General features: G+C 38.5%; 1 protein-coding gene across 4 annotated transcripts in view; it reads right to left on the minus strand.

The window, feature by feature from the left end:
• EFCAB5 (EF-hand calcium binding domain 5) overlaps positions 1–20,239 on the minus strand; it is a 162,862-nt gene that overhangs the window by 61,084 nt on the left and 81,539 nt on the right. For all 4 annotated transcript variants that reach the window (XM_073879335.1, XM_073879334.1, XM_073879336.1 and 1 more), the window contains 2 exons: positions 18,132–18,287; positions 1,128–1,227 (listed from right to left, as the gene is read on the minus strand). In XM_073879335.1, coding sequence (XP_073735436.1) covers positions 1,128–1,227; positions 18,132–18,287 — 256 coding nt within the window. The remainder of the gene's footprint in view (positions 1–1,127; positions 1,228–18,131; positions 18,288–20,239) is intronic.

A 20,239-nucleotide genomic window follows, 5' to 3' on the forward strand; every position in this document is an offset into this window, starting at 1 on the left:
AGAATTACCAACTTAATTTCCAAAACATTCAGATTGCCACTCAAGCACCTCTTCATTTGAATGAACTTAAAATTGAGTTCTAACTTGACAACTTTTAGTACTGGACTACAGTTAAAAATACATCTAGTTGTACCACTCTGGAAAACAGTATGGAGGTTCCTCAAAAAGTTGAAAATAGAGCTACCATATGATCCAGCAATTGCACTACTGGGTATTTACCACAAAGATACAAATGTAGGGATCCGAAGGGGTATGTGCACCCCGATGTTTATACCAGCAATGTCCACAATAGCCAAACTGTGGAAAGAGCCAAGATGTCCATCGACAGATGAATAGATAAAGAAGATGTGGTATATATACACAATGGAATATTATGCAGCCATCAAAAGGAATGAGATCTTGCCATTTGCAACGACGTGGATGGAACTGGAGGGTGTTATGCTGAGTGAAATAAGTCAATCAGAGAAAGACATGTATCATATGACCTCACTGATATGAGGAATTCTTAATCTGAGGAAACAAACTGAGGGTTGCTGGAGTGGGGTGGGAGGGATGGGGTGGTTGGGTGATAGACATGGGGGAGGATATGTGCTATGGTGAGCACTGTGAATTGTGCAAGACTGTTGAATCACAGATCCGTACCTCTGAAACAAATAATGCAATATATGTTAAGAAAAAAAAAAGAAGAAGATAGCAGGAGGAGAAGAATGAGGGGGGGAAATCGGAGGGGGAGACGAACCATGAGAGATGATAGACTCTGAAAAACAAACTGAGGGTTCTAGAGGGGAGCGGGGTGGGGGCATGGGTTAGCCTGGTGATGGGTATTAAAGAGGGCACGTTCTGCGTGGAGCACTGGGAGTTATGCACAAACAATGAATCATGGAACACTACATCAAAAACTAATGATGTAATGTATGGTGATTAACATAATAATAAAAAATTTAAAGGGAAAAAATACATCTAGTGGTGATGAAGAGTGAATTTTGTGGGGAATGAACAGTTAGATTAGCTATCATGATCTAAGGGAGATATCATGTGAAGGGATTCCATGGGAATACAATGACTTTTATCATATGAGTATATTATGTCATTCTAGCTTGAGCATTCTTCCTCTGAATGGCACTTACATTGTCTTGGGTTTCGCAGCAAACTTCTAAGCATTTTTGAACTTTGGTCATAGAATGTTTCCAGCAAGGCCAATGTCCTCTGCCGATCCAAAAACCCTATCTAAGCAGAAAGTTTGCCATTAGTTGATACAGGAGATTTGAGATTTTTATGTAAATGAATATGGTTTATTGAAGCTTTTATCATCACCACCACTACCATCATTATGTAAATAAAAGCTGCAGAGTCAAAATCATGAAAGCTGTGTCTTGTCTTTAGGCTTATACTCTACTTCCCCATGCTGTGACAAGTCAAAATACCTTGCACTTAATAGATGCTTAATAATAGTCAGTGACTTAATAGTTACTTACCTTGCACTTAATAGATGCTTAGTTAAGTTACTGACTTAGTAATAGTTACTGGCTAAATCCAATGTATAATGCTCAGTTTTTATCTAATTAGACCTGAGTATGGCACTTGAAACGCTTAACCACTCCCTACTTGTTCTTTTTTGCATCATTTTTGAGAAACAATTTACAGAAAAATAGAGAAAATTATAAAACTAACACTTGTGTTCCCAACACCCATAAATGATTGTTGTTAATATTTTGTGTATATACTGGGCGCCTGGGTGGCTCAGTTGGTTAAGCGACTGCCTTCGGCTCAGGTCATGATCCTGGAGTCCCGGGATCGAGTCCCGCATCGGGCTCCCTGCTCAGCGGGGAGTCTGCTTCTCCCTCTGACCCTCTTCCCTCTCGTGCTCTCTGTCTCTCATTCTCTCTCTCTCAAATAAATAAATAAATAAAATATTTTGTGTATGTACTTTAAAAACATATAATTGATATCATAGTACATATGTACTTCTTAAAATTGCTTTTATTTACTCAACATTGAGATGAATTCATATATGTAAAGAAATATATTTTATTCCTTTTAGCTGCTGTATGGTATTCTATAATATGAAAACACTGTAATTTAAAAAATTTTTTTTTAGATTTATTTATTTATTTGAGGGGGTAGGGGCAAAGGGAGAGGGAGAGAGAATCCTCAAGCAGACTTCCCGCCCAGTGTGGAGCATAGTCCTAGGACCCTGAGATCATGACCTCAAACAAGAGTTGGCCGCTTAACCAACTGAGCCACCCAGGTGCCCCAAAAACACTGTAATTTTTTTAAAAGTTCCTTTATTGATGGGCATTTAGATTATTTCCAGTATTTAGATACCAAAATAATGCTGCAGTGGATATGCTTATACACATTCCTTGCATACATGTATAAATATTTCCTTAGGGTAATAATTAAAAGTGTTAATTAATGGATTGTATACTATGAGCATTTTTTTTATTATGTTCAGTTAGCCAGCATACAGTATATCATTTAAGGTTTTATTTATTTATCAGAGAGAGAGAGCACAAGCAGGGGGAGCATCAGGCAGAGGGAGAAGCAGGCTCCCTGCTGAGCAAGGAGCCCGATATGGGGCTTGATCCCAGGACCCTGGGGTCATGACCTGAGCAAAGGCAGATGCCTAACCGACTGAGCCACTCAGGCATCTCTACTATGAGTATTTTCAGCTTTAGTAGTTATTGCCAAATTGCTCCAAAAATACCTATACCAATTTACTTCTCACTATTATTGAATGAGAATATCATTTCTCCATATCCATGCCAATACTTGATATTATTAGAGTTCATGATTTTTCCCAATCTGACGGGTTGAAAATGGTATCTAGTTATTTTAATTTGCATTTCCCTGATTATTAGTGAGATTAAATATATTTTCATATGTTTACTACGTATTTGTGTTTCCTCATCTATGGGAGGCTTTTTTATGTCCTTTTCCTTTCTTCAGTTGTGAAGAGTTGTCTCTTTCTTATTAATTTGTAAAGTTTTGATAATGATCATTCTGTTATCTATATAGGAAATACAATTTCCCAGTTTAATCTCTTATTTTTTTAAAAGATTTTATTTACTTATTTGACAGAGAGAGACATAGCGAGAGAGGGAACACAAGCAGGGGGAGTGAGAGAGGGAGAAGCTGGCTTCCCGCTGAGCAGGGAGCCCGACGCGGGGCTCGATCCCAGGACCCTGGGATCATGACCTGAGCCGAAGACAGACGCTTAACCGACTGAGCCACCCAGGTGCCCCAAATCTCTTATTTTTTAACTTAACTTTTGGTGAGTTTAGCTGTATCAATGTTTTTAATTTTGAGGTAGCCAAATGTATCGATTATTTCTTGTATGGTTTGTGCTTATTGAGGTATTCTTTAAGAAATATTACCTATACCAAGGTCAAAAGTCATGCTCTATATGTGCTTCTAAAACTTTTATAATTTTGTTTTCTACATCCAGGTCTTTGATTAGATAGAACTTATTTTTGCTCATTATTGAGGCTCAAACCTAATTTTAATTTTTTCCCAATTGTCCTAACTTAGCATTTATTGATTAGTCTCTTCTCACCGAATTATTTGCTACCTATGCTATGCACTAAGTTCTCACATACTCATAAATCTGATGCCAGGCCCAATATTCTGTTAATATAGCTTTATTTTTAAAAAATCAGGGAAATTGGGGTGCCTGGGTGGCTCAGTTGGTTAAGCGCCTGACTCTTGATTTCTGCTCAGGTCATGATCTCAGGGTCATGGAATCGAGCCCCATGACCAGCTCCATGCTCAGTGGATTCTCTCCCTCTCTCTCTGCTCATGATTCCTCTCTCTGTCTAAATAAATAAATAAAATATTTTTAAAAAAAACACAGGGAAATCCTCCCGAACTTGTTCTTCTTTTTATAACTGTTTTTGCTATATTTGGACCTTCATTTCCATAGAGTTTTTAAAAAGGAAATCTTTTTAAAAATACAGCATACATTCAGAAAAGTATACAGACAATAAGCAAATGGTTTTTATCACAGTATAATCACACGCAGGAGCTGTTTTTCAAAGGAGAAAAAAAAACATTAGTAGAAGGCATGATTTTGCTCCATAACTCAAGGAACCTATACTGTAATTCTTCTATGACAACTTGCCATAACATTCCAATTTGCCCCAGACACTTCAAATACTGTAGGGTCATCTAGGTGATAAGGTATAAGGTAAAGGAGAGTTTTTGTGCTGCAGCCTACAAAGTCTACAAAACCTTTTCTTGCTCTGGGACTTACTCTCGCAGCTGATAGCTCAATAAATGTAGAAGAGCAGCAGCAGCACATGAGAGTAAAGGTTGTTCCTAGGACGTAAGATGGTCTGGGCGCCTGGGTGGCTCAGTTGGTTAAGCGACTGCCTTCAGCTCAGGTCATGATCCTGGAGTCCCAGGATCGAGTCCCACGTCGGGCTCCCTGCTCAGTGGGGAGTCTGCTTCTCCCTCTGACCCTCCCCCCTCTCATGCTCTCTCTCTATCTCATTCTCTCAAATAAATAAAATCTTTAAAAAAAAAAGAATGTAAAAAGGTCCAATGAGCATTGTGCCTCTTTCTTTGTGGCAGGTGGCACATTTGTCTCGTATTTGAGATATTCTGTCATGCTTCAGACTGCCAGACTGCTAAAACTTTTACCAAGGTAGTAAACCCTGATTTTACATGGTTTTTATCTTTTACCCTCTGACACATATGGGTGGTACCAAGGCATCTAATGCTTCTTCATGCTCAGCAGGTCCAATCGCCATGATGGAAATTATCAAGGTAGTAGATCTGATATTCTGTGAGATGTCTGCATACTAGATTATAATAGAAAGAAGGAGGGCTGTCTTACTTCTATGGTGAGGCATAAAAGTATAGTGCTGACAGGTGAAGTCAAACTTCTGTTCATCCTTGTAAACTGCTCTGGAGAAAATAGTATTTGACAATCCAATAGTTGTGAGTGAGGGGGCTGTGTCAGTTTGGTTCAATAAAGATTCTACATGGTGAAGAACAACTGCAAATGGAATCATAGTAACCTACAAACATTCTTTAAGATCTCTCTTCTGCATAGGCAAAAGAGGAGAATCAGACAAGAATGTGATAATGTTACTTCTTCTGAATCCTTCACATCATATATTTTAATGTCTAATTTCTGTGGAATTGTTTTGGGTTTGTTTGTTTGTTTATTTTTACCATTCTGGCAGGCAGAGAAAGTTCAGGAGTTTCTATTTGGTCCTTCCTACCATGATAGCCTTCAGCCTCCAATTTGTGAGAATCCTGCCAGTTGCTGAAGATGTCTATTCCAATTATACATTCAGGAACCAGAAATAAAAATAGCTAAAGACACAGATTAATTGGGAGACCAAAATAGCATTTATCACCTGATAGCCATAAACTCTAATTTTAATCAGTGGTCCACTGGAGCATTTTGAGATTCTAGGGATTAGTATTAACTTGGAGTCAGTGTCTGGTAATCTCAGAAAGTCTGGGATATTTCCCTCTTTCCAATGTTTTCCACCCTAGTAAATGGCTATAGGTCTTTTGAGGAACACTTGGAGTAAGATCTACTGTATATGCTTGAGGCAGTCTTGAGGATTCTTCCTCAAGAGAGCCAGGCTCCTGTTCTAAATCAAAGAATTCTGGGTGTGTAAATTGTCTGGAAACTGGATAAGAAGTCAAGATTCTCCATTGAGGTGTCTCAACTCATGTTTCTGGCCCCATAGTTAGAGCTTTTCTGTAAATAACTTTAGTGATAATTTGGTAGACATCCTATGTATTTAACCTCTAAGGAAACCGTTATCACCACAGAAAATCCATGTGGGTCAAAATTTTCAGATAGCCACTCTAGTTCTTGCTGTTCATTGTGGTAATTCCAATTATACATTCAGTAAGTAGGTAAATAACCATAGTGTGAGTCCTAGACAAAATGAGCCCATTATATTATGGACTTTGATCTTGGGCATTGAGTCAAAATACCATTTATCTATGATATCTATAAGCACAGACTTTGACCAGTAGACCTTGTCTCTGACAGTTAAACACTGTCTTCTATCACTCTAGAATCCCATAATTTCAATGGCAGTGTCTACTATCATCATCTTCAGCCTACAGAGGACAGCTACCAAACAGCTTTTTAGAGACGCTAATGCTCCCCTCATTAATGCATTTCTCAAGAAAGTGTCATCTGGGCCTTCTGGGAGGATATGGTAAAGGTTCATAATAGGCAGGCTACATAAGAGAAGTCAACTTTAGGAAACTTAGCCTTTGGATTTCTTCCTCTATAGTATGCCAAGAAGATTTTGGCATCTCAATCTCATTGAATGTAGGCCATATTTGGGTCAAGGTTTCAATTTACCTACCATGGAAACTGTTAAAACCATTCCCATATACTCAAAATATTACTGCTAAGTAAATCTTCTAAGTACAACAATATTGACAAGTTTGAGCCAACCCAAACTTATATTCATCCTTCTTAGTCTAAAAGTTTTATAAACAGCGGCTTCTGGGTGGCTCAGTCATTAAGTGTCTGCCTTCGGCTCAAGTCATGATCACAGGGTCCTGGAATTGAGCCCTGCATCGGGCTCCTGTGGAGCCTGCTTCTCCCTCTCACACTCCCCCTGCTTGAGTTCCCTCTCTCATTGTGTTTCTCTCTGTCAAATAAATAAATAAAATCTTTTAAAATAATAAAAGTTTTATAAATAATCCCCACACATATCCTCCAGGTTTTTGCTGCTATGAATGAGCAAAAACTTGCTATTCTTTTGGAGTACCAACAATAACTTCTCAGTACAGATTTGACTGTCCTGATGGGACATGCTGAGATCTGACCCCAGTTTTGGGTCTAAAGGCAATGAATGTTGTACAAGTGGACCTTAAGGAAAATAGACATACCCCTGCAAACTAATTGCCTTAAGTGAAGTTATCATAGGGACTCTAAGGAAAGAAAAGCTAATATTCTCAAGTAGGAGAGAAGGGATTGCTTCTGCTGCCAAGGGAGGCTTAGAGAGATTTGTAGCTCAAGTCTTAGCTTCCATCCAAATGTAAACATTCCAAGTCTTAAGGTCCCTCTATTTTCCAAGAGGCATGGTAATATTTCATTTCTTTTAATGGTTGAGTAATATTCCATTCTCTCTCTATATATATACCACCTCCTCTTTATCCATTCATCTATCAATGGATACTTGGGTTGCTTCCATAATTTGGCTGTTGTAAATAATGCTGCTATAAACATATGGGCTGTGAAACTGAGCACTGCATTGGGCTCCAGGCTCAGTGTGGAATCTGCTTGAAACTCTCCCTTTCCCCATACCTTTCTCCCCGCTTGTGCTCTCTCTCTAAAATAAATAAATAAAATCTTTTAAAAAAATGAAAAGGAAGCGATAGACTTAGCCTTACTAAATCACGTATATGTTCTAGTGAATTCAACTTTTATTTTTAAAGATTCCTTAGGATTGGTGCACCTGGGTGGCTCAGTCATTTAAGCATTGGACTTCAGCTCAGGTCATGATCGCAGGGTCCTGGGTTCAAACCCCGTATCAGGCTCCACACTCAGCAGGGAGTTTGTTTTTCCCTCTCCCTCTGCCCCTTCCCCCACTTGTGCATGTTCTCTTTCTCAAATAAATAAATAAAATCTTAAAAAGAAAGATTCCTTAGGATTTTATACATAGGAGATCATGAAATTCCTGAATAAAGAAAATTTTCTTTTTCTTTTCATGCCTTATTTCATTGGCTACTACTTCCAGTACTGTGTTAAATAAAAGTGGATATCCTTGCCTTGTCCCTGATATAAGGAGGAAATCATTAAAATTTTCACCATCAAGTATAACTACAGGTTTTTCATAGATGCTCTTTATTAGGTTGAAGAAATTCTATTTCTATTTGCTGAGAGGTTTTTTGGTTTTGTTTTTTAAATGATGAATGGTGTTGAATTTTGTCAGATGATCATATAGCTTTTCTTAATCTCTCCTACTATTCTGAATGGTAGCCTTGTTGGATATTCTTTTTTTTTTTTTAGATTTAATTTTTTAGACTTTATTTATTTGAGAGAGAGGGAGAGCAATAGGGAGAGCACAAGTTGGGGGGAGGGGCATAGGAAGAGGGAAAGCAGGCTTCCCACTGAGTAGGGAGCCTGACATGGGGCTCAATCCCAGGACCCTAGGATCATGACTTGAGCCAAAGGCAGATGCTTAACCGACTGAGCCACCCAGGTGCCGCTGGATAGAGTATTCTTGGCTGCAGACATTTCTCATTCAGCACTTTGAATAATTATGCTACTTTCTTCTGACTTGCAAAATTTCTGTTGAAAAATCTCCTGCTAGCCGTATGGGCTTTCCCTTGTAAGTTATTGACTTCTTTTATCTTGCTGCTTTTAAGATTTTTGCTTTATCACTATATATTGCAAATTTAATTACAATACGTCTTGGTGTGGGTCTGCTTTTGTTGATTTTGAAGGGAGTTCTCTGTGCCTCATGAATCTGATTATCTCTTTCCTTTCCCAGATCAGGACAGTTTTCAGGTATCATTTCTTAAAATAAATTTTCTTTCTTTTTTTTTTTTAAGATTTTATTTATTTGACAGAGAGAGACACAGTGAGAGAGGAAACACAAGCAGGGGGAGTGGGAGAGGGAGAAACAGGCTTCCCGCGGAGCAGGGAGCCTGATGCAGGGCTTGATCCCAGGACCCTGGAATTATGACCTGAGCCGAAGGCAGATGCTTAATGACTGATCCACCCAGGCAGCTCTTCAAATAAATTCTCTGTCCCCTTTTCTCTCTTTTAGTCTTCTGGGACTCTTATAATACGAATGTTATTATGTTTGATGGAGTCACTGAGTTCCCTAAGTCTATTCTCATTTTGTGTAATTCTTTTTTTTCTCTTTTGTCCAGCTTTATTACTTTACAATACTGTATTCTAAGTCACTAATCCATTCCTCTGCTTTTTCCATCCTGCAATTCATTCCATCAAGCATGTTTCTCATTTCATTTATTCAGCCCTTTATCTCTGCTATGTTATTCCTTATCTCTGTGTTAAGGGTCTCACTCATGTCTTCTACTCTTTTCTCAAATCCAGTTGAGTATCATTATGATCATTGCTTTAAATTCTCTATCAGGCATGTATCTCTGGCTGTGGTCTTGTCCTATTCTTTCATTTGGGACAAATTTCTCTGTCTTCTCATTTTTTCTGCCTCTCTGTGTCTGTTTCTGTGTGTTAAGAAAGTCAGCCATGTCTTCTGCTCTTGAAAGTAGTGACTTTATGAAGAGATGGTCCTGGAGTGCCCTGCAGTGCAGTATTCCCTGTTCACCAAAACCTGGCACTTCAGGAGAGTATCCTATGTATGTTGTTTATGCCCTACTGTTGTGTCTGAGTCACTTTTCCTTTCAATGCAGTCATCTGCACTGACTCTTTGCCTCTTGTGGGCTGTGCTTGCTCTCTGTGGTGTTAGTGGGACCCAGGCAGGCCAGCTCTGAGGGGGCATGCCTGCCAGGGAACTTGGGAGCAGGGCAGTGGTGTTAGCAAAATTTGCATTGGGCCACTAGTCCTATGCCAGATCCCCGAAAGTGTTGCCGTGGCTGGGGGCTGCACGATGGGGCAGCTGGGGATGTGAGGCTGGGTGCAGCTTGTGGTGATGTCTGAGCTCAGTGGGCAAAAGTGGCTGGAGGCCCTTAGTGGCAGCTGTGCACCTGGTGACTGTGATTAGCCTTGAGCCCTGGGTTTAGGCTAAAAGTGTCTGTGCAGTGCTGCCTCCCACTTAGCTCTGTGTTTATGCTGGGGGGATGGAGGAGGAAAATAGTGCCTGCCAGCTCCCTCATTTTCAAAGAAGCTCCCCAACATGCTGCGAAATCAGTATGAACAGTTCTATCTCCCCTTTGCCCTGGCATTGTGCAAGCTGCCTTTTTTTTGGCCTCTCTGAGCAGGCTGCTGTCTCTTTAAGGGTGGCAAGCCAGCTATCACTCACACTCCCAGCTTTCCCTGTGCTAAGTCAGAGGACTTTTAAAGCTCCAGGCTCCAAGTCCCACTGGTTTTACAAACTCACAGAATTCGGTCCTTCTGGTTTTTTTAAAGTCAAATCTTGGGGGATTAGTCTTCCCTGTGTGAGACCCTGGTGTGAGGGCCCATTTCTCTGCCCTCTCCATGCACACAGCTCCTTCCCACCTACCAGCAACCTCCGTCCACCTTTCTGACCTTCCTAACCTTTCAGATGCACCTTCTTCTCTATATTTATTGTGGAGTTTGTTCTGCCAGTCTTTGTATCACTCTATGGTTTACTGATTTAGATGTGGATGATATCTAGTTGTAAATGTGGAATGGGGTGAGCTCATGGTCCTCCTACTCCACCATCTTCCCAAGCTCTCTCCTGGTTCTTGCATTTTTATCTAGCTCAACAATCTCTGGCTTTTGACTGGACATTTAATGTAATTAGCATTATGGTTGGCTTTAAATATAGAATTTTGCTATTTGTTCCATTTTTTTCTTTGTTTTTGCTTCTTTTCCTGCCTTCTTTCAATTACATTTTAATATTCCATTTATCTGCACAATTGGGGCTTAATAGTTATATCTCTTTTTTTCCTAGTAATTGTTCTAGGTCTAACATTATGCAACTTTAAATTACCACAGTCTACCTTAAATAATAATATATACTTCACACCTAATGTAAGAAACTTACTTTTATTTTCTCCCACCCATTATTTTTACTATTGTCATATGTTTCACTTCTACATGATATAAACTAATAAACTGTCATAGGTTTGCTTCAAAGAGTAAATTGTCATTTAAATAAAATTTTAAATGAAAATAAAGGACTTTTATAACTACTCAGATACCCACCTCCCCCTTCAGTTTGGATAGTGTCTATTGCTGTGTCCTCATGCTTACTCATTTTTCTTCCGCAGTGTCTAATCTGATACTAATCCCATGTAGTAGTTTTAATTTCATCTTTTTTTTTTTTTAAATCTCTAGGAGTTCTATTTGAGACATGGTTGGTTGAAACATGAACCTAGTTGGTGGTGAAACATGAACAGTGAATTTCTGATCCTGGTTAACACTTAGAAGATCATTGTTCCTCATTCAACAAAGCAAATCTCCTGCTGATTTTTTTAAATAGAATGCTCCAAGAACTACTATTGACTTTTCATGCTATCTAGCTAATTCTAAAAACTTGAGTTGAATAAATATCTCTGAGAAAGCACTCTGCCTTCAGAAGTCTTTAAGGACCACTCTGAATGGTGGATTCTGAGCCTCATTTCAGTTGACCACATGTTTTGTTATGAACATTTCTCTAGGCTCGTGTAGCTGTAGGTATACAAATACGTGTACCTATGTATATCTATCTATCTATCTATATAGCTTTTGTTATTTGCTTTACAAAAATGGGATTATATTACATGTTTCTCCATATTTTACTTTTTCCACTCAGTAATAATGCATAAAAACTCCTCTAAGTCAACTGGTACAGATGTATTCAATTTTATAAATGCTGCATGATATTCCAAGATGTAGATGTACCATCATTTTTTTAAACATTTCCCCACAGATAACTATTCCCTTAATCTCTTTCTTTCTCTCTCTCTCTCTTTTTTTTCATGTATAAACAATACCACAGAAATCATCCTTGTACATGTGTTTTTTATTTACTAGTGCTTTTATTTCTTTGGATGAAAATTTCAGGTATGGTTGAAGGATGCATTTCTTATTTAAGCTGATATAGCCAGATTGCTTTACAAAGATACTGTGAGTATTAAATTTTCACCAGGAATATTTGAAAAAATACTTTTCTGCTATCCTTACCAGTAATAGATATTATTATTTTAAAATATTTTTGCTCATCTGTTGAGTACATAGTGATTCCATTAATTGTTCATATCCTTTGCACATTTTTCTTTGGGGCTTTATATAGTGTCCTACTAATACCGTAAAGAAAGTTAGTACAGTGTCACCATAGTACTTGTTAACTCTGACCATATGGCATTCATCACACTGAATCATTTGGAAGCTTTCTTTTTTTATTTTTTTAAGATTTTATTTATTTATTTGACAGAGAGAGGGAGAGAGCACAAGCAGGGGTAACAGCAGAGGGAGAGGGAGAAGCCGGCTCCCTGCTGGGCAGGGAGCCCAACACAGGGCTCGATCCCAGGACCCTGGGAACATGACCTGAGCTGAAGGACCCTGGGATCACAACCTGAGCTGAAGGCAGATGCTTAACCGACTGAGCCACCCAGGCACCCCGCATTTGGAAGCTTTGTTTTGATGTTTGCTGCTTATGCCCATGGTTCTCCTTGTCCCGACCCTGGGTGTCTTCCTGGGGATACTCCCAGAACTTTTGCTGCCATCTTCTCTGCATACCCACGCCCCTTCCCACATGTATTTAGGATCACTCATCACCTTTCCTCTAGCCACAGGAGTGGGACTACCCTCAGGACCATCCACTAAGACTTTCTTTCTGCAGTGGATACCATTTCTCTTTCATACCATGTTGAATTCAAGACTTCTCTACCAAGTTTGCAGTCTCTGAGATACACCCAGGAAATAAAGCATAAGCCCTGATGTTCTTAAATTTCTCCTCAACCTACCTGGAATTTCAAGAGTGTCTATAATGTTGCCTTTAGCCTCTAATCCTGATTGGGCCCCAGGGGTAGGGGATTAGATGCTAACTTAGGGACCCAGACAACCTCCAAGCCCTAGTCACATCTCCTCCAACCTCCTCCTATCAGCTGCTCACAATTTCCATGATAGAAAATGTGCTTTGATGTCATGTTTTACATTCTTCCTTACTCTATGTTTCTCCTTTCTTTTTTTAAGGATTTTATTTATATAGGGGCACCTGGGTGGCTCAATTGGTTAAGAATCTGCCTTTGGTTCAGGTCATGATCCTGGGCTCTCCCAGTTGGGCTTCCTGCTCAGTGCGGAGAATGCTTCTCCCTCTCCCTCTGCTCTTCCCCCTCCCTCTCCTCTCGTGCACACACACTCTCTCTCTCAAATAAATAAAATCTTTAAAAAAACATTTAAAAAAAGATCTTATTTTTTTATTTGAGAGAGAGTGTGTGCACAAGCGGGGGTAGGGGCAGAGGGAGAGGGAGAAACAGACTCCCCACTGAGCATGGAGCATGATGCAGGGCTCAATCCCAGGACCCTGAGATCATGACCTGAGCCAAAGGAAGACGTTTAACCAACTGAGCCACCCAGGTGCCCCTCTCTTTTTCAAGAGCTCAGCATTTTTTCTTTTTTTTTAAAATATATATTTAGCTCCTGGAGACTGAAATTACCAATTATCAGATGTAGGGAATCTAAATGAATTCCAGTGCATCCAAATATAATTTAAGACTTTTCACTAAAGACTAAAAGTAAAAATAGTTTATATGTCGTTTTTACATTTTAATCCATATCATGAATATTGGCATGCTACATATTCAATGCATTTAATTTTCCATGCCCACAAGAAGAATCATTTATATATTTGGCCAAAAAAGTTCAAATAGCTTCTATTTTTTTATTTAAATTCAATTAATTAACATATAATATATTAGTTTCAGAGGTAGAGTTCAGTGATTCATCAGTCTTATATAATACCCAGTGCCCTCCTTAATGTCCATCACCCAGTTACCCCACTCCCACCCCCCTCCCCTTCAGCAACCCTCAGTTTGTTTCCTATGATTAAGAGTCTCTTATGGTTTGTCTCCCTCTCTGATTTTGTCTTGTTTTATTTTTTCCTTTCTTCCCCTATGATCCGTTTTGTTTCTTAAATTCCACATATGAAGAGCTCGGCATTTTCAGTTGAACTCTTTTTTGAACTCTTCTTTCAGCTACTGGTTAAAAACATTCAGAAACTCAATTAACTTCTTTATTCTAGACTGTATCTACTTCCCCTCCAAGATCAGCACATAAATACTGTTTGAATGCTGAGAAGAAAATAAAAGAGCACAAGCAAACCACAGCCAACTCCTCTAAATATTATCCCACTATGTTTGTTATGGCACATAAATTGGAATTACAGTGGCCAAGAAAAAATAGTTGTTCTCCAGGCATTTACCAGGGAGAAAAATCTCAACCCCCATGTCACCCAATATTTATTATTATAAGTTCTGTTAAAAAAAAAAGCAATATTCAAGGAGGATTGCCTGAAAGATGCATAGACATTTCAGATTTTATAAAATATATTCCTTACTTAAACCAAATTGGCAGGGATCTGAAAACCTAGACTACAATATATTGGCTCCTTTAAGAATTGCTTTTTCGGGGGTGCCTGGGTGGCTCAGTCAGTTAAGCAACCAATTCTTCATTTCAGCTCAGGTCATGATCTCAGGGCCATGAGATCAAGCTTCATGCAGGGCTCCGCACTGGGTCGGGAGCCTGCTAAAGATTCTCTCTCTCCCTCTGCTGTACTCTCTCTCTCTCAAAAATATTTGCTTTTTCTGAATTGTAGTCTTATGTAGTGTCATTTGCTTATACTTAAGGTGGTTATAAGAAAGTGACCTAAGAAAGCCATTGTTTCATTTATTATAAGACCATTATAAAGGATGTTCACTTCATTGCATGGGACCCTTTAAATGAGTACTTCCAGGAGAAACTCTTGACTATACTTTGAATCCCAAATTTCTGTACTTCTTCTTTTTCTTTTTGGAGAGGGAGGGGGGAGGGGAGAGAGGGAAAGGGAGAGAGAGAATCTCAAGCAGGCTCCACACTTGGTGCAGAGCCCAGCGTGGGTCTCAGTCTCACAATTTTGAGATCATGACCTGGGCTGAAATCAAGAGTCAGACACTTAACCAACTGAGCCACCCAGGTGCCCCTGAACTTCTTTTTTTTTTTTTTTTTAAAGATTTTATTCAATTCCAGTTAGTTAACATACAGTATAATATTATTTTCAGGTGTAGGGCACCTGGGTGGCTCAGTTCATTGAGTGACTGCCTTCAGCTCAGGTCATGATCCTGGAGTCCCAGGATCGGGTCCCGCATCAGACTCCCTGCTCAGCAGGGAGTCTGTTTCTCCCTCTGACCCTCCTCCCTCTCATGCTCTCTCTCTGTCATTCTCTCTCTCTCAATAAATAAATAAAAATCTTTAAAAAAATATTATTTTCAGGTGTAGAATTAAGTGATTCAACACCTATATACAACATCTGGTGCTTATCAAAACAAATGCCCTCCTTAACCCATCCCCCTACCCACCTTCCCTCTGGTAACCATCCGTTTGTTCTCTATAATTAAGAGTCTGGGGTGCCTGGGTGTTGTAGAATCACTGAATTCTACTCCAGAAACCAATATTGCACTGTATGTTAACTAAAATTTAAATTAAAAATTTTTTAAAAGAGCCTGTTTCTTGGTTTGCCTCGTTTTCCCCCATGTTCATTTGTTTTGTTTCTTAATTTCTACATATGAGTGAAATCATATGGTATTTGTCTTTCTCTGACTGACTTATTTCGCTTAGCATAATACTCTCTAGCTCCATATACGTTGTTGCAAATGGCAAGATTTCATTCTTTTTTATGGTTGAGTGATACTTAATAGTAAATTCTCTCTCTCTCTCTCTCTCTCTCTCTCTCTATATATATATATATATATATGTATGTATATATACCACATCTTCTTTATCCATTCATCAATTGGTGCATATTTGGGCTCTTTCCATAATTTGGCTATTGTTGATAATGGTGCTATAAACATTGGAGTGCATGTATCCCTTTAAATTAGTATTTTTGTATTCTTTGGGTAAATACCTAGTACTGCAATTGCTGGATGGTAGGGTAGTTCTAATTTTATCTTTTTGAGGAAACTCCATACTGCTTTCCAGAGTGGTTGTATCAGGCCTACTTCAAGAAGCAAGAAAAATCTCAAATAACCTAAACTTACACCTAAAGAAGCTAGAAAAAGAACAACAAATGAAGCCTAAAGCCAGCAGAAGAAGGGAAATAATACAGCTTATAGCAGAAATAGCTAATATAGAAACTAAAAAAACAATAGAACAGATCAGTGAAACCAGGAGCTAGTTCTTTGAAAAAATTAATAAAATAAACCCTAGCTAGACTTATCAAAAAGAGAAAGGATCCAAATAAATAAAATCACAAATGAGAGAGGAGAACTAACAACCAACACCACAGAAATACAAGCAATCATAAGAGAATATTATGAAAAACTATATGCCAACAAATTGGACAATCTGGAAGAAATGATAAATTCCTAGAAACATATACACTACCAAAATTGAAATAGGAAAAAATAGAAAACTTGAACAGACTGATAACCAGCAAAGAAATTGAATCAGTAATCAAAAATCTCCCAAAAAACAAAAGTCCAGGGCCAGATGGCTTCATGGGGGAATTCTACCAAACATTTAAAGAAGAGTTAATACCTATTCTTCTCAAACTATTGAAAAAAGGAAAGAAGGAAAGAAGGAAAAAAAGAAAGAAAGAAAGAAAGAAAGAAAGAAAGAAAGAAAGAAAGAAAGAAAGAAAGAAAGAAAGAAAGAAAAGAAAGAAAGAAAGAAAGAAAGAAAGAAAGAAAGAAAGAAAGAAAGAAAGAAAGAAAAAAGAAGAAAGAAAGAAAGAAAGAAAGAAAGAAAGAAAGAAAGAAAGAAAGAAAGAAAAAGAAAGAAAGGAAAAAAGAAAGAAATAAAGAAAGAAGAAGGAAAACTTCCAAATCCATTCGGAGGCCATGATTACCCTGATACCAAAACCAGATAGACTCCACTACAAAAAGAGAACTATGGGCCAATATCTCTGATGAGCATGGATGCAAAAATTTTCAAATCCAATCCAACAGTACCTTTAAAGAATCATTCACCACTCAAGCGGGACTTATTCCTTGCTGCCAAGGGTGATTCAATATTTGTACTTCTTCTCAATACCAGTTTATATTTATCTCACAAACATTGTCAATAGAGTATTTAGTTATGTTTCCCTTTTCATGTTCACTGCTAGGAACCTAGCTTAGATTCAAACTTGTAGATGACCCAGAACAAATATTTAGGTCATTATAGTATGCAATTTGGGCTTTGTTCCCAGCTTCATTTAGTATCTTCTCATTTTTTCTTCTTTCATCCTACTTTTTATCTTTATGTTCCTTTGTTGCATTTTATCTAATTTCATAAGCTTCCTTAAATCTTTTCTGGAACATGGGGATACAAACAAATATAAAGTTCATAAACAAATGTATTTTTTTAAAGATTTTATTTATTTGTCAGAAAGAGAGAGAGCACAAGCAGGGGGAGCACAGGCAGAGGGAGAAGCAGACTCCCTGCTGAGTAAGGAGCCCGATGGGGGACTTGATCCCAGGATCCTGGAATCATGACCTGAGCTGAAGGCAAATGCTTAAGTGACTGAGCCACCCAGGTGCCCCACAAATGTATTTCAATAAAGCTTGTATCTATTCTTATAAATCCATTTGGTATCCTGGCATACTGTATCCTTCCAAATACCATTCTTAGAAATACTTTTAGATATCAACTTTTCTTATTTTAAGAAGCAGCATAATAAAATGTGGTAAGCTTTCTATTCCCAACAACTCTTTTCTATAGGAAGCCACCAGCAAAGAGAGTAAGCAAAAACAGTCTTAAGCAACCCATTCTTAAGAATGGGAAAGAGACTTAGAGACAAGATGTACATTGTAAAATGCAGTGCCATGTAAGATGTGATCTACAGGCTGGTACCACTCTGTGACAAGAAAGGTACAGAAACTGAGAATAGTATCTAGAAAATTTTATAACAATTAGAGAAAGTGATAATAAATCGGACTGGAATCCGATAATAAAAGATGTGGATTGGGGGCACCTGGGTGGCTCAGTCAGTTGAGAGTCTAACTTTGGCTCAGGTCATGATCTCAGGGTCCTGGGACTGAGCCCCACGTTGGGCTACCCAATCAGCAGGAAGTCTGCTTCCCCTTTTCCCTCTCCCCTGCCCCCCTCTGTCTCAACCAAGCACGGTGGTATCCAAATTTGTACCGGTAGTTCATGCTCTCTCTGTCTCTCTCTCAAATAAATAAATAGAATCTTTTTTAAAAATGTGGGTTGTATGTGCATTTTCCCCCTAGCAATCCATATCCATTGAGTGTCCATCCACAATGAATTAACAATTAAAAACAGCACCATCCACACCAACAACAACCTAAAAACTGGTTCTTCACAAAAAAACAGTTTGAGAAGCACTGCTTTAAGCGTCTTATCCTACCTTCCCACGGTCACAATGCAGGAAGAGTTCAGCAAACATCTGCCTCCGCATGTCCGTTTTTATGACCTCCCGGAATTCATCTGCGCAATGACAAATGTGCTTAAGGAGTTTCTCAAACATTTCACTTTTAAAGTCTGCAATGTGTGAAGAGATGTACTGCAGAGAAAAAGAGGATAAATGATTGATTTAACACCGGGCTCTTTACTTGGATTTTTCCAAGGATTCAGTCAATGCACATGAAATTATTGGCTACAATTTTTTCCATATCATTTGTTTGTTACATAGATAAAGCATTTTCATGTTAGCACTATTCTACAGCTGGGCTGCAGAGAGAGGTGATCAATACAGTCCCCAAAACCACACCAGTGAGACTATTTTTGGAGCAATTCCTCTCTAGATCACATCAGCATTATATAGGGCAGACTTTTTACCTCACAGTATGAAATAGCAGCAGTTAGAAAACGTTGCCTATAAATTAATAGTTCTAAAAATTGAATGTAGTTTTTCTTTTGATGTATGGCATATAAGACCATGCTTTTTCCAAGACTGGCTACATTTAATTATTGGAGTGTAAGGAATGGGGATTGTGGATGGTTTTTCTGTCTTCTGATATTATAATAAGGTATCTTTGGCTATTTTTTTATTATTTTGAAAGTGTAGAGTCTGAAAATATCTATGCTTATGGGCCATTTTTCTTGATCCCTGTTGAATAGATTCCCAGAAGTGGGATTGCTGGCTTAGAAGGTAAGTTCATCTGTATTTTTGATAGGTTTTGACATCAGGCTTGTGTCCTTTTGTGCTTCTACCACTAGTGAACGAGTGGTTATTTCTCCTCAGTCTCACCACCAGTGTATATTGCCTTCTGGATTTTTGCTCATTTGATGAGTCAGGAACATTACATTCTTTTTTTTTTTTTAAGATTTTATTCATTTATTTGAGAGAGAGAGAGAATGAGAGAAAGAGAGCATGAGAGGGGGGAGGGTCAGAGGGAGAAGCAGACTCCCCGCTGAGCAGGGAGCCTGCCGGGGGACCCAATTCTCTGACTCCAGGATCATGACCTGAGCGGAAGGCAGCGTTCAACCAACTGAGCCACCCAGGCACCCAGGAACATTAGTTCTTGATCTATACCTGGCGTATGTGTTATATATGTGGATCTAGCACTATAAGAATTTCTGAGTGAACTCCTCTTGAAATGTTAGCGCAACTCATAAGCCATTGATTTCCTCCTCTGTCCCAACCAAGCGCGGTGGTAGCCAAATTTGTACAGTAGTCCAACTTGGATTGAATTACCCTACTTCCATAGCCATAAATGATTGGACCAGTGGATGATCCTTAACCTAAACAAAGCCATTCAGATTCTTTCCACTAGGAATTGGGAATTAGGACTGGGAAATGGGTGGCTGTCCTCTGAGAGGGGCTGGACCTGTAAATGTAAATGTAAACTTAAGAGTTATTGGGTGGCCTGGTGAACTGAGGATGCAGGAAGTGTCAGTACCTACACAGATGAAACAGAAAGCGGAAAGAAGAGTCTTGATGTTTTTCCAAGTCCCTGTTCTAATCTCTTCCAGAAGTCAGATCATATTCTTGCCCTTAGACTCCATACATTTCATTTTCAGCTACATTAATTCAGGTTGGCTTCTGTTTCTTGCAATTAAAGGATACTAACTAATATATTTTGTTTAAAATGGAAAATTTTGTTGGAATATTTTATTGACATAATTTTTAAAATGAAGGATATAGTAGATATTTCACTTCCTCATTAATATCATCTGGGCAAATTTAGAAATGTATTATGTAAGAGATACATTAGGCTTGAACCCATGCTAATGAATCATAAACCATTATTCAACTGGCTTAGAGATCAAAAGGAAATTTTAAAGCAGAGTAAGAGAGCTTTTCTAAATATTTAGTTCCTTTGGTGGCTAAAACCTTCTAATTGTCATTATTTTTGATGGATCAGTGAGTACAGTTAAGTTTTTATGTGTTAACCTTGGGATGCAGAAAAGTGTAATGGTTAAGAATTCGCATTTTGCCTCATCAAAACACCAATGGCATTTTTCACCAAGCTAGAACAAAGAGTCCCAAAATTTGTATAGAACAACAAAAGA

This window comes from Callorhinus ursinus, unplaced genomic scaffold (genome assembly GCF_003265705.2).
Source record: "Callorhinus ursinus isolate GAN/ISIS: 27379988/994484 unplaced genomic scaffold, GSC_fseal_2.0 scaffold34, whole genome shotgun sequence".
Classification (NCBI taxonomy): Eukaryota; Metazoa; Chordata; class Mammalia; order Carnivora; family Otariidae; genus Callorhinus; species Callorhinus ursinus.